This window comes from Mustela lutreola, chromosome 10 (genome assembly GCF_030435805.1).
Source record: "Mustela lutreola isolate mMusLut2 chromosome 10, mMusLut2.pri, whole genome shotgun sequence".
NCBI classification, from domain to species: Eukaryota; Metazoa; Chordata; class Mammalia; order Carnivora; family Mustelidae; genus Mustela; species Mustela lutreola.
In genome coordinates this window covers 97,398,283-97,413,764 of record NC_081299.1, presented here as the reverse complement: position 1 = coordinate 97,413,764, position 15,482 = coordinate 97,398,283, and the positions used below count along the sequence as shown (strand labels likewise).

Sequence of the window (15,482 nt, the reverse complement as noted above, 5' to 3'; positions counted from 1 at the left end):
TGAACAAAAATGCCTTCTCTGATGAACAGAAATTTCCCACCGATCACATGGACAAGGCACTTTGGGGAGAGTAGCACAGGCAGAAGATGTCTTAACTCCAAACAGTGTCTGTCTCGCTTTCTGGCCCTAGCTGAACTTGGCTGAGTTCATTTGGGACACGAGGAAACAGAAGGTATCAACAGGGCCCTTGTGTTCACTGAAGAAATGGGGAGAAGCAGATCCGATCCGTGAGACCTGGCACACTGCCTTTTCTCTAGGAAACAAGAAAAAAGGTGAATCTCGCTTAAAAGGGATAGAGTGGAACAGTCTCAGAGCTAAGCAGACCACGTGTGATGCTCTGGTTAGCCTCTTGTTTGTTGCAACTCAAGTTGTAACCGGGTTCCTTCCTTGAGAAGGAAGGCGCTAGGGCCCTGGAGTGATGATGGCTTTGTTGTGTGACCACAGAAGCTGGTTGCGCACTAATTTCCTCTAGGGCTTGTGATGAAGTCAGTTAACCACAGCCTTCAACATGCTCTGCTCCAGCAGCAGCCCTGGCTCCTTGGTGGTATCTTGGCCATGACATACATATGACATGCCCTCCCTTCACCCACTGGCAGACCGTTTCTCTTGTCCTGCAGCATGGACCAAAGGGAAATTCTGCACAGATTCCTGGAGGAGGCCCAAAGCAAGAAAACTGACAAAGAGGAGTTTGCCGGTGAATTTCTGGTGAGTCCTACATGTGACACTCTCAGGGGAGTTACACAGACTGTTTAGCTGATGAGGATGGTTTAACTCTCCTAGACCAAATTGCTCCTCGGAGAGAACGTGTATATCAGACCGTGCAGGGCAAGAAGGGAGAAAGGCAACCTAAAACTCCAACTTTCCGACAAGTTTTTTTTTTTTTTTTTCAAGATTTTAATTTATTTATTTGTCAGAGAGAGAGAGGGAGGGGGAGCAGCAGACAGAGGGAGAAGAAGGCTTCCCGCTGAGCAGGGAGCCCAATATGGGACTCAATCCCAGGACCCTGAGCCAAAGGCAGACACTTAACTCACTGAGCCACCTAGATGTCCCAAACTGCAACTTTTCTTTCTTTTTTTTTTTTTTTTTTAAAGATTTTATTTATTTATTTGACAGAGAGAAATCACAAGTAGGCAGAGAGGCAGGCAGAGAGAGAGAGAGGAGGAAGCAGGTTCCCCGCTGAGCAGAGAGCCCGATGCGGGACTCGATCCCAGGACCCTGAGATCATGACCTGAGCCGAAGGCAGCGGCTTAACCACTGAGCCACCCAGGCGCCCCAAAACTGCAACTTTTCTTTCTTTGTTGCTTTTGTTTTTGTTTAAAGACTCCCTTCCTTTTTTTTTTAAAGATTTCACCCATTTATTTATATATATAGAGAGAGACACTGCGAGAGAGGGAACACAAGCAGGGGGAGTGGGAGAGGGAGAAGCAGGCTTCCCACTGAACAGGGAGTCCCATGCGGGGCTCGATCCCAGCACTCTGGGATCATGACCTGAGCTGAAGGCAGACGCTTAACAGACTGAGCCACCCAGGCGCCCCCCAAACTTCAGCTTTTCTAAGTGGCTTGTGTGTTTTATGTATTATCTCCAAAATACTGTTTTAAATATTGTGTTTGCTAGTTCTTGGAGTTGGACTAGGATTCCTACGGAAGGCCTACATAATTCCAGGTTTATAAATACTCAACATTAATCGAACATCTGGAGTTCTTAGGTATCTGAGCTGTGCCTTATGCCTCAAATGACGACTTTTAATTAATATTAAGAGGAAAGAAACCAAGATGAACTTTTCACGGAACATTATGTGTTAGCCTCCCCATAGAATCCCGCTGGGATGACAAGGGCTCCTGCGCCCTGAAACTACTGGCTGCCATATTTCTTTATTTCTTCTTTTATTTTTCCGGTGTATTTTCTCAAAAGGAAAAATGAGAACCTGTGTTTTTTGCAATAACAGGGTTTCCTTAAGCTTCTTTTGCTTGGAGGGGTGGAACGGCTAGGATGAGGACTAGAGACAAGTGAGGGGCGTGGAGACAAACACGAGTGCCAAGGAGAGTGAGGCTGACCAGATCTGGTCATGCAGGGAAGCGCTGCGTCTCTTCTGATGGGACTGTGGTGACTGACCCATCAGCGGCCGGGTAGGCTTCATTCATCCCATCACCTAGCACAGCAGAGGACATGGCATATCTGATAGTACCTATTATGTACTTTGGAATACTTCCAGCTGGTGTTTCAGAGCCCTAAAAGCTTGAGGCCTTGGCTCTTCAGATCCAGAGAAGTAGGAAAAACAAGAGAGTTGAAGCAGAAAACCTGAAATCACATCATGAGTCTCTCATCAACCGAATTATCAACTCTTTGACGTGTTCCTTCATTTCTCCAAGTCTTTGTTTCCTAACTTCCAAAATGGGAATGATAATTTACATCCTACGGACCCTCACATATTGTCGTGACGATTAAATATCAGCAATAGTTAAATGTGCTCATTCATTCAGGAATATTTATTGAGACCCTCCTGTGTACCAAGTTTAGTTCTAGGCCCTGAGGATACAGCCATGAACAAGACAACACCTCTGTGCTCATGGACCTGACATTCTGATCCCAGAGAGTAGCTGTGAAAACACTCTGTAAAGCTGAGTGATTGGATATTATGACTGAGTGATTATATGTTGTGAGAGAAGCCCTTATACCAACTCAACCTGACTAATATTATTTTGCATTCAATACCCAATTGATCTTCTAATAATACAAACCTGGTCATTTCCCCCTGCTTAAGAACATTGTATAGTTAGTATTTTTTTCAGCTGTCTAAAATTGTGAAACATAATACATTGTTAGAAAATTACAGACAGCATGTATAAATATAATTATAAAGCCACCACCTCCAAGGTCAAGGACTAGAACATCCTCAGACTCCCAGAGACCCCTCTGTATCACTTCTCCAGCAGGTCCCTCACCCCCATTCCTCTCCCTATCCCCACTCCCACCATGTCTTGCCCTGTCCTGCCCAGGGAATAATCACTATCCTGACTTTTATATTAATCACTTCCTTGCTTTTCTAGCTCTTGGTTTTAAGGACCTTGTTTTTGGGTGGTGATTAAGTGGCACCTCACTGTTCACTGACTCATGTCCTCCAGTGGAAAAACAGAGTCTTGCCCTCAGCCCCACCTAAAGGTTCAGCTGAGATACCAGAGACATTCATTTTGGGGGAGTTGGGTGGTGGTGAACAGGGCTCGGTTGCTTGCTTGGACAGTCAACACTGCCATTAACTTGAAGGGCTTTCCATAGGGTCCTGTCCCCCATCCCATCTTCAACTCTTTGATGTATTCTCCCAGGATTTGATGTTTTTGAGGTTGGAGCACTAATTCTGTGACATGAGGCCACTGCTAGCCTCAATGGTAGGGACTTTGCAGGAATTACAGAAAGCCATCTCTGGTTCCAGGGAGACAATCTGTGTACCCTGCCTCCTGCCAAGCCCGAGGCTTGGATTTCAGTCCCCGGCCCCACCCCCTTGGCTGTGTGTCTGTGCACAGAGCACATGGTGCTGGTATGCTGGCTGAAGCCAATACCATGCAGCTGAGGACTTTTCCTTCGCCGACACTAAATTCAATCACCTTTCTGTAGCGGAAACTGCCATGAAACGAGTGGAAGTTTAGTTCCACTAAACTTGGCTCTTACTAGAGTGGAAACTGCCACGACTATAAGCTTTTCCCGCATTCATTCACGTGTTTACTGAGAACTTACTATGTGCAAAGCATTGTGTTAGATGCTGCAAGATACAATGCCCTGCTTTGGTGGAGCTCATCTCCCAAGATATCAGAGGATGCCATAGACAGGCAGACATTAAACAGCTAATTACACCGGTAAATACTGAATTGTGATAGTCTTGGTGCGGTGTCAAGGAGGCATTGTATTCATTATCTTATTTATTACTCATTTAAAAAAAACAAAACCGTTCTTGTTAATGATCGCTGACCCACAGATGAGAAAACTGAGGCTTTGAGAGGTTAAGTAATTGGTCTAAGCTCACGCCGTTGTTCAGCCCCAGAAGTGAAGCTTAAGCTGGATCTGTCATTTCAGAGTCCGGGAAATGAATCCTTATGCAGTAATGTCTTGGTTCAGCCAGTAACACCGAGTTCCTCAAAGGGTTTTTAGCCTGAGCATAAGACCTCAGTTAGTATAGTTCCTTTTGTCCTTCTCTCTCTTAAAAAAGAGAGAGAGGGAGAGAGAGCCCAGGGTTGGCAGGGAAAGTGGGGGGAGAGACAGAGAGCGAGGGAGAGAATCTCAAGCAGACTCCCTTCCCCCGCACAGAGCCTGACTTGGGGCTCAATTTCAAGACCCGGAAATCATTGACCTCAGTGGAAATCAAGAGTCCTACCTTAACCGACTGAGCCACGCAGGTACCCCATATTGTTGTTATTCATATAAAACAATATTATTGCAAGTTAAAAGAAAATAAATTCACCGTAGGACCAATATCCCAACAAATACAGTCTACTTGGTGTGGAAATTCTAGTTCTTATCCATTTATATACTGCCTTTTACACTGTTATAATGACAGCATAGATATAATTTTGTATTCTCATATTTTCACTTAATATTATACCCAAATTATCATGTTAATTAAAATCTATATTTATGGCTTTTGATGGAGCATGGTATAAGGAAAGAATAATGCTCATAATAATAGCTAATACTTCCATATTTCTTATAGAAACTGTTCTAAACACCTTTATGTATCAAGTCATTTAATCCATTGAAGAAGGTACTGTACATTTTATAAATGAAAAAACTGAGGCAGAGGTTAATTGACTCGCTCAAGGTTAGAGAGATAGGAAGTGGTAGAACAGAGATTTAAGTTCAGGTAGTCTTGCTTTACCATCTATATTTAAATTGACATCAGTGTCATATAAACCTGAGTTTGGATTTAGGTTCTGCCTATCATTAGCTCCGTGACCTTGAACAAAGTCATTAAAAAGTGGGAATAAATAAATATTCACATTGCAGAATGCTGCGAGAAAATGGAATAAATACATAAAATGCCTGATGTGTGGTAGACACCCAAGTAATTTGATTTTTTCTTTTTCTTGGACATTTAGATTATTTCTAATTTTTCACAATTATTAATAACATGCAATAAATGTGCTCGTCCGCATGGTTTTCGTCTTTTGAATTATATCCTGGGGCTAGTATCATTACCAGGTCAAAAAGTCTTAGCATCTAATGGGCTAAGTGTTGCCAAATGTGCTTTTCAAAGAGTTTTTCTAACTTGCAAAGTCTGAATGTATCATCTTTTCTACCACCGTGCTAGTCTTAATAACTATACAAGAAATTAAATCTTTTGGACTCCTTACTATATGTTAGGCATTAAGTGGTTTACCATATATAAACTTAATCACTACAACACCCCAAGAGGAAAGCATTATCTTCATTTAAGCCATGAAATGGCAAAGCCAGGACTTGAAACTGGTCTCATAAAAAGCCCTTAACCTCTATACTGCATCCTAACATCCTTCCTACTCCCCACCCCCAATTTAGTGTAAAATAGTACTTCATTGTGTTAATTTTATTTATTTGATTTTGAAACCTCAAAAATTATTTTGATTCTTTTCTTTTTTTTTTTTTTAATAATCAAAGTATAGCTGATGTACAGTGTTACATTAGTTTCAGGTGCACAACATAGAGATTCCACAACTCTATACTCCATGGTTATTTTCAACCCATATTTTCTCATTATAAGTTGTCTGTTCAATGATAACTTTCAATGATAACTGACCCATGGAACTGTGTTCCATGCTCTATGCTCAAACACAGTCTCATTTACTTCCCAAAGAATCCCTTACAATACAAAGTCCTACATGGACCAGCCCTCAAGGGCTTTTCCAACTTCCCACAGCATGTTGAGCTTGTCCTTGTCATGCTCTTCTACCACAGGGCCTTTGCACACATGCTGTTCCCTTTCCTTGAATATTCCCTCATACTCCTTTTCACCTAGTTAATACTTCATAATTCTTCAGATCTCAATTTGGTAGGCATATCCTCAGGGAAGCCTTTTTTGACCCCCCAAATCCAACAAATCTCCTACTATACGTTCTTGGTCAGCCACGTCTGTCATTTCTTTTTACATCTCTTTTTTTTTTTTGCCCCCAGCATTATTAATGTTTCCATAGGATTTATCACAGTTCAAATTTTACATATTGTGTGATTATTTGATTAACCTCTGCTCTCCTATCAGTCTGAAGTACCACAAAGATAAGGCTCACATTTAGTTGTGCTTATCTTGGTATCTGCAGCCCCTAGCACGTGTCTGGCAAGTCCTAGACACTGAGGGACAATTTGCCTAAGTTCATGCAGTTCATTAAGTGGTAGAACTTGGATCTGAAATAGAGCTATCTAACATTAAGCATGTGCTCTTAGCCCTGACTCTATTGCCCCCAGTTTATACATTGGCTTGAACCTTTTAAACTTGAAGTAATTGTAGAATATAACATGTACACAGAAAAGTGCTTTCAACACACACATGAGGAAAACACACACACACACACACACATACACACACACACACAAGGGGCACCTGGGTGGCTCAGTCGGTGAAGGATCTGACTCTTGATATCAGCTTAGGTTTTGATCTTAGGGTTGTGAGTTCAAGCTCCAATTTGGGCTCCTCTCTGGATATGGAGCCTACTTAAAAATAAATAAATAAAAATAAATAGCTATAGACAGGGCCCTTGGGTGGCTCAGTTAGCTAAGCATTTGCCTTCATTCGGCTCAGGTCATGATCCCAGGATCCTGAGATCAAACCCCACATTGGTGTCCCAGCTCAGTAGAGAGCCTGCTTCTCTCTTTCCCTCTACCCCTCCCCCTGCTCGTGCTCATGCTCCCTGTATCTCAAATAAATAAATAAAATCTTTAAAAAAGTAAACAAACACATGCGATTTAGCACTAGGATAAAGCAGGTACCCATATGAGCATTGCTCAGATGGAGGAACAGCACATTGCTCACACCTTGTAAATCCCTTGGGTGTCCTTCTGGATCACAGCTACCCCCAACCCCACTATATTAGAGGTAAATGCTGTCCTGAAATGGTTATGATTTTTATCTGTGAATTGTTTTCTTTATCTTTCTGCATAGTTTTAAGACCTGTATTTATCATTGAACAGTAGAGATTAATTTTACCTATTTTGGAACTATGTAATGCAATCATGCTATGTATTTGTTGTGTGTTTTTTTTAATGTCTTCTTTTTTTCACTCTACATCATGTTTATAAAATCCATCCATTTTGTTACATGTAGCTGGGTCTTGATGTTTTTCTAATCATTTTTATGAATCCCATCAGGGTCAAATACATGCAGTTACTGTAGTGTTGTGATCAGAATGCACTGAACAAGGTCATGTGGTATTAACTATTTTGGATCACCACAATCCAGTGTCTTGGCTTTAGTTTTGCTAGTCTAAAAATTCAATTTTGTCAGTAGGCTCCGAGTTGATCAGGACTAGGCAAATACATGAGAAATTCACCAGAAACAAGAATGCCAATTTATTAATTTTTCAGGGAGAAAAATCACTGTCAGAATAGGAGTTTGCATGACTAATAGCATATTCAATAGTTTGGAGAAAAACTAACTATAGCCAGAAAGTTGCCTGATGAGCATATTGATTTTGGTGGCCTCAAGTGCAACGGTATGATCACCAACTCCCTGTTGGAACCCTCAGACTGGTGGTGCCACTACTCTTTCCTGGCCAGCACTAGGGACGTCTTGCCTTCAAGGCTAAGGAGGGCTCTCTATTTCCATTAGTGCATTCTTGATCAGACAGATTACAATTTGCAGAAGAATAGGTAATCCCTTTGGCCAATTACTGCAACTGATGGTGGTTTTTATGACATGTACATTTCAGTCGTTGTATGAAATATGGGTCAAGACTTGGTTATGTATATTACATGCTGGTCAATTTTGTATAAAACTCCTCTGATATACTTTTCTACATTGGAGGCAGTTGAAGTGTCTTCATTTAGAAAACATGTGTAAGGGAAACCTAGGTGGCTCAGTGGGTTAAACGTCTGCTTTTAGCTCAGGTCACGATCCCAGGGTCCTGGGATCAGGTCCTGCATTGGGTTCCCTGCTGAGCAGGGAGCCTGATTCTCCCTCTGTGTGCCACTCTTCCTGCTTGCACCCTTTCTCTCCCTCTTTCTCTCTCTCTCTCTCTCTGTGTCAAATAAATAAGTAAAATAATTTTTTAAAAGAAGATATGTGTAAAAGTATGAATTGTGTATAAAAAGTGAAAGCTTAGCAAATGTCAAGAATTGCACTCAATGTACATATATGAGCTATATGTATTTGAACAAAGACTGGATGGGATTACAGAAATATGAACACGGTTTCATGTAGATAGGGTAATTTGATTATGGTGTATCTTCTTCCTTCTAAAGAATGTTTTGGAGTGAAGAAACTCCAAATAGAAGTATAAATAACAAAAATACCAACAACAACATTTAAGCTACCAGATGGCCTTAATACTTATAATATTATAATCCTAATGTTGGTCAGAGTTCAGAGAAACATGCAGTTTCATACATTGCTTTTGTAATGTTTCTGGAGGCAAAATCTGTATACCATTTCTGATATATAAATATATATATAAATGATAATATGGATCTAAAACCTTTATAGTGGGCAAATTCTTTGACCATTCTCAAGAATTTATCTAAAGAAAATAATGAAAGGCATTTGTATAGGTTTTGGCTACCTATAATAATATTGTTTAGAGCAGTGCCTGGGTGGCTCAGTGGGTTAAGCCTCTGCCTTTGGCTCAGGTCATAATCTCAGGATCCTGGGATCGAGCCCCACGTCGGGCTCTCTGCTCAGCAGGGAGCCTGCTTCCCCCTCTCTCTGCCTGCCTCTCTGCCTACTTGTGATCTCAGTCTGTCAAATAAATAAAATAAAATAATTTAATTAAAAGAATAATATTGTTTGGAACTATTGTTTAGGAAGATTGAAGCACCTTTAATGTGTAATAAAATGAAAGAATAGACTAAATAATTTATGTTACACCCTACAGAATGGAATACTGTCATCACTAAAAATGTAGAACGGAAATTCATAAGTAAGAAAAGCAAGTTGCAAATCCCTATATGCAGTGTGATCCTATCTTTATTACACACATAGATAAAGGATTGGCATGTAATATAAAATATTAGGAATGATTAACTCTGGGTAGTGTGGGATCCTAGGTAATTTTTATAATTTTGTTTTGCTTCTCGGTATTCTAAAATTTCTTCAATGAATATGCATTACTTTTTATTTAAGAAATCTATATTTAAAATTTTCCTTTAGTGTTGCTTGAGTCCATCTAAACAAGAAAAAGCAAAAAGAGAAATGGAGGGAGGGTGATTTTTATGTTTCTTTGGGATGAGGTATTTTTATATAAAAAGTAAACACTGCACTTATCAAATACAAAGACATATTTATTAAATATCGAGGATTCAATGAGCCCTAAAAGAATATACCCAGTCGTGAAGGCCATGGTAATGTTGGGTTATAATACACTAGAAGTCAGACCGGTAGTGTAGCAACTTCTGGAGACCTATCAAGACAGACAAGAGAAGGCATGGTATGTTTTATTAGCTCCACAGAGAAGATCTAGATGGATCCTAGCTCTATTATTTATTTACAGTAACAATACTAACAGGGCAGTCATGACCACAGTAAGTCCTACGTAGCCAGTGCACAAACATCCATGCAATTGAAATGACTCATATTTATGCGATAGAGCCTATCACTTGAATTTGAACACACTTGTCAGGATTTCTTGACTTTTGTGTACATGAAGCTGAATTTTTTTTTCTGCTACCATCACGATAAATATATTACATCCCTTTGAAAGCAAATTCCTCTCAACTCCATCCCCAGCCTCTCAACTAGGGACCATCCAGTCCCACATTTTTGAGTTATTCACAGGATTTAAAAACAAAACAAAACAAAACACATGTCTTGTCATCGCCTCACATTGTAAGTATCTAACAAGTTGAACTTCTTGGTTTACTCACCCCATTTTGGGCTCTTGCTTACTCACCTACTCACTTACCTGACTATTGGACTGAAAGCCAATTCTCATTTGTTTGGCCGGCTAGTTGGAGCCAGACTAGAGGACTGGAATAGATCATACTGACTTGTAGTTGTAGGCATTAAAGGACTGACTACCTTAAGAAGCTCCAGAAACAGCCTGACCTGATCTCCCTCTCTCATCTAGCACGGGGGTGGGGGTGGGGGCAAATTTGATTTCTCCCACTCCTAAATGTAACTTATGCAAGGTCTTCTGTACAATGATGTAGTTCTCCAAGGCAAAGATATTATGGTCTTGGGCTTTCTTTTTCTTTCTATCCTCTTTTGGGAGTGACCTTAATCCATTTATGAGTAATTAACTTACTAGTCAATGAGAAGAACATGCTGATGACTGTCCTGATTTCTATTTTTATGGCCAGACCTGTCTTGAAAGGAAAAGGATAGTACAGACCATAAACCAAATGCAGGTACTATTATTAGCATATCAAGAATACACCGAATCTGGTTTGTCATACATTCCAACTGATCGGGGCCAGGAGGGATGCTGGCCCTTTTTCTTATTCCCTTAGCAATTTTGCCTCTGATTTCTCTCATTCGTGCCCCCTCTAGTGAATGTGCATCCTCATACCTTGTGCTTGTCTGAGAAATACCTTCCCCCTTTGACCTATCCTTATTCCCTCAACCCCCAACTCACTGCCATGGCTCTGATTTCTCTTTTAGGCACTTTTGCTGTCTAATCTCAAAGCTCCTTCTTTTCTGTGAGGTGTATCCATGATTCTGTCCTAATTCTGCTCTGTTTTGTTCTCTCTTGGGGTGTGGGAGCCTGCAGGTCTGGTAGGGACAGAAGGGGAATTTAAAAAAAAAAGTCCTTCACAGTGATCTGAGCTCATGGTAAGATATCTAAAAACAAAACAAAACAAAACAAAACGTTTCACACTTCCCAAATGAACAATTCCATCGGCATTTCCTATGTGATGTTTTGCTAAAAGTACATCACCCTGGTCATCCAGCAGGATGACTCCAGGAGGAGGAAGGAGTAGGGGAGAAAAAGCCATCCTGTTCCACTGTGGAAGGGGGCAGTCGAGGCTGCTAAACAATCACAGGTTTACAAGCACATTTATACATACACAAACACACACACACACACACACACAATCTTTATCATTTTACCAAATTAATAGAGGTGTATCTTACAAAAAGGGCTTTTTGCATATAGCATTCTCAGAAAGCACTGGACAAGCAAGCAAAGCAAAGCAAACAAGTAGAAACAGTGTAACAAGGAGTATGTGCCAGGCTCCTTTCTAGAGATTTCTAAGAGGAACAGTTCTGGGACTTGACAGCTTTTCAGCAGCCCTGGAATGAATGGCAACATAAAAAGTGATCATTCCAAAGGTTCATAAGAGTGGAGACAGCTGAAAAATCAGTGTAACTTGAGTGGAACTCTTTAATAGTCTCCCATGTGCCTGTGGCATGTCCTTAGTTAAACTCTCAAACTAGCCCACTTGCATCCCTCTTGTGATGAAAATAGACTGTATTGTTACCAGTTCAGCATCTCTCCCCCTAAATCTAATCCTGAAAATCCACAGCAACTCAAACCATAGTCAGAAACTAGAATTTAAGAAATGACCGTACACCTGCTCTGTAATAGGTCGCCTGTGTCTGATCTACCTCTAGAAACAGAAAAAATGGTCATTAGAAGAATACGCTGGTCTTTGTGGTCCAGCAACTAAGAAGGTACTGGCTATCTGTCCCCTTTGTCATCCTCAGCTGGAAAATGCTTACATTCCTATACTCTGAGGTGGTATAATAATTTAGCGATTATGTATTATTTGGAAAGTGTCCATTTAATTAAATTCTAGATATTTGGAATTCTTGGTGTTAAGAACTCCCAGCTAACAAACATCTCATGACCCCAGCTTTTCATCAAGTTATCCAGAGCTGATCTTGAAATCTAATGATGGATTGGAATGATTTATTGGAGGAAATTTCTATTTTCTATGACATTTTTTTAAATCTCTCTGTCATCGTACCTTGGTTTTAGGCTCTCCCTCCCTCACCCATTTTTTTTTTTTTTAAAGATTTTATTTATTTATTTGACAGAGGGAGAGAGACAGCAAGAGAGGGAACACAAGCAGGGGGAGTGGATGAGGGAGAAGCAGGCCTCCTGCTGAGTGGAAGCCCAATGCGGGGCTCAATCCCAGAACCCTGGGATCATGACCCAAACTGAAGGCAGATGTTTAATGCCCCACCCATGTTTTTTAAATGATGTAATTATAAATGTCCTTAAGTAAATTCCTACAGTTAGACACACATCCTAATTATGTGAAAACACTGTATGAAGCATAGCAACTAAGCAACAATAGGTAACACGCCCCTTTTTTATTTTTTCTTGTTGCCAGTTGCTCAAAGAAAGTTCTTTCTCTATTTCCTTATTTCTCTTTATCATTTTATCCCCTGGAACAAAATAGATCATAAACTTTGCTAAGAAATGCAAAAGCAGTAGCAGATATACATTTATGAGAAAGAAAAGGAAAGTCGTTATCTTAAAGTAATGATACTACATATAACATAATCTTTTTTTTTGTTTTTCTTTTTAGAGAGAGAAAGGGTGGTTGCACATGCAGAGCAAAGAGGAACAGAACGGGAGGGAGAGAGAAAATTTTAAGAAGGCTCCCCACAGAACCCGACACGGGGCTTGATCTCATGACTCTGAGATCATAACCAGAGCCGAAATCAGGAGTTGAATGCTTAACTGACTGAGTTGCCCAGGTGCCCTTCAATTTGTATAATCTTAAAAGAAACTAGAAGTCAATCTTTTTTTTTTTTTTTTTTTAGGAAAATATTTCTTGTTTTGGTAGATAATCTTAAATACATTTTTTTCGAATATTCTTAAATATATTTTTCTGGTTAAGTGTTCACATAGACTGAAAGCAAGCCTGTTAAATTGGCTAAACAAGGATATGTGTAGACAGTGAGATCATTGCAGGGAAATGCATGTAATCAGAGAGCTAGGATCCCTCGGAACCACAGCCTAGGTCCGGGTTAGGAATTTTTGGTACCTGGGGCACCTGGCTGGCTCAGTCAGGGCAACATGCAACTCTTGGTCTTGGGGTTGTGAGTTTGAGCCCCACACTGGGAGTAGAGTTTACTCAAAACTTTAAACATAATCTTTAAAAATTTCATTAAATGATTTTTAGGTACCTGAAGTCATTTGCTTATTCCTATTTCCTGCATTTATCTATTCCTGCATTTATTAAACATTTATGGGGCACATATTGTGTCTCCTGGGAAGTCAGTCTTAAGACACCTTACAATGGTAGGGCGGTGGGGAATATGGGAAAATTTGCTCGGGGTCCAACTGGGGAGAATCTCAAGTACTTGGCTAAACAGTCTGGGCTCTTTCCCAGTAGCAAGGGGGATTCATTGAAGTTGTCTTAGGCATGAAAGAGATAAGGAAAGCAATTTTTTATTAAGATTAATTTGGCATGATTGTCCCTTAATGACTTTTAATGAGGAAACGGAAAAGTGTGAAGGTGAGTTAAGAAGCAACTGGGCTGGTTCAAGTTTTAAGGTAGAGGGTCTGAACGAATGGACCTGTGGTAGACACAGGAAGGAAGGTCGACACAAGATACTGCATGGGAAGAATCAGGTGACCTTGCTGACCCAGTTAGAGGTGGGGATTGTCAGGAGTGGGGAACCCCAAGTGACTCTCGGTTTCCAGTCTGTAGTTGCCCGGGATAAAAATAATGCCGGTGTCACTGACAGTGGGAACGATGCTCATTTTAGTTTGAAGTGTGTGGAGTCTGAGACTCTAATAAGATGCCGAAGTGGAAAGGTCTAGGACATGGCCAGGAATTTAGGACTAGAACTTGGTAATCGAATCTCTGTATAGAAATTTGAGAGTTCTCCCATTGGGGTTGGAACTATAATTGATTTGAATCAGGTAAATGAATTTTAAACCCTCCCATTGGTAGGCCTTCTCTAAGAGGATGTGGTGTCCCTGAGTGAGAAGGTAGAGAAGAAGGAGGACAACCAAGATCAAGTAGACTAGTAAGGGCCAAGGGAGGAGGAGATTTCAAAAAGGAAGTTAAAAGAGATGAAGACGGAGTAGATCCTGCGGAATTGGACCTATAGGAAGTAGTTAATGCTCTTCACGTGATTGAGGCACCATTAAATAGTGGATAGATACTGAAAATTATTTTCCGTAGTTCAGTTCAACAAATATGTGTCAGCTATCACAGATGTTTCCCCCTTTTCTTTCTCAGATTGAGTAAGGCTTCACAAAGGTCAGTTCTATTAAAATCGGTTTCTTTCTTTCTTTCTTTCTTTTTTTTTTTTTTAAAGATTTTACGTATTTATTTGACAGACAGAGATCACAAGTAGGCAGAGAGGCAGGCAGAGAGAGAGAGAGGAGGAAGCAGGCTCCCTGCTGAGCAGAGAGCCCGATGAGGGGCTCGATCCCAGGACCCTGGGATCATGATGTGAGCCGAAGGCAGAGGCTTAACCCACTGAGCCACCCAGGTGCCCCTAAAATTGGTTTCTTTAAATGATAAGGGAGTTCAACAACATCTAGGACCTGGTTGTTTCCTAAGGAGCTAAAGAGGGACAATGATTTTCTCTGACGTGAAATTCTGGTCTATAGTAGAATATTGGAAAATGGGAATAGTTTCATGGAGTTACTTCACCATCTTCACCATCTTGAGAAATCTTGTTGAACCATATTATGCCAGTCCCAGCCTGGTCCAGATCACATTCTACCAACAGAATTTGATACCATTTAAACATTGCTTGGTTGAGGGGTAGGCTTGCCATTTAGGATATATATATATATATATATATATATATATATATATATATATATATACGAAGACTGCTTTCAGGACTGAAATCTTTGAAATTTTGCTAGATATAGAGATATTTTATTTGGCTTAAGTTCCATTTCTACTTAAAATAGTCCTGTGGTAGCTGTAAAGAAGGTAAGCTTCTAGTGGCTGATGTTTGTGTGGAACATATAGTTCGTTTTCAAAAAGACATTGGCTTTTAAAATATTTGCTAGTTTCACCTCTAGGTTTTAGTTATTTGTGGCTCAGCTGCTGTAAGTGTGATCTTTTCACTTCTCCAAATTGAAGTCTGCTGGCCTTATGCTCTGGGGCTCTGTCCTGAACTGGAGGTACTTCTAGAAGAGGTTACCAGTTGCAAAAGTGGACTGTTTGGGCAGAAGAGAAGAAAAGCTGTCTAGAGATAGCTTCTTCCCTCTGTGCCCTAGGAGGATTTAACTTTTGGAATTTTATTACAGAAGCTGAAAAGACAATCCACCAAGTACAAGGCAGACAAAACCTATCCCACCACTGTGGCTGAGATGCCCACGAATATCAAGAAAAACAGATATAAAGATATCTTGCCCTGTAAGTTTTGTTTCTCCCTATAAAAATC

General features: G+C 40.5%; 1 protein-coding gene across 4 annotated transcripts in view; it reads left to right on the top strand.

The window, feature by feature from the left end:
• Positions 1-476: 476 nt before the first annotated feature.
• Positions 477-15,482, top strand: part of PTPN22 (protein tyrosine phosphatase non-receptor type 22) — a 58,156-nt gene continuing 43,150 nt past the window's right edge. For 2 of the 4 annotated variants that reach the window (XM_059138358.1, XM_059138357.1), the window contains exons 1-2: positions 477-705; positions 15,346-15,454. In XM_059138358.1, the coding sequence (XP_058994341.1) occupies positions 619-705; positions 15,346-15,454 (196 nt within the window). In that variant the 5' untranslated portion in view covers positions 477-618. The remainder of the gene's footprint in view (positions 706-15,345; positions 15,455-15,482) is intronic. The other 2 variants (XM_059138356.1, XM_059138355.1) reach the window with 1 other exon arrangement.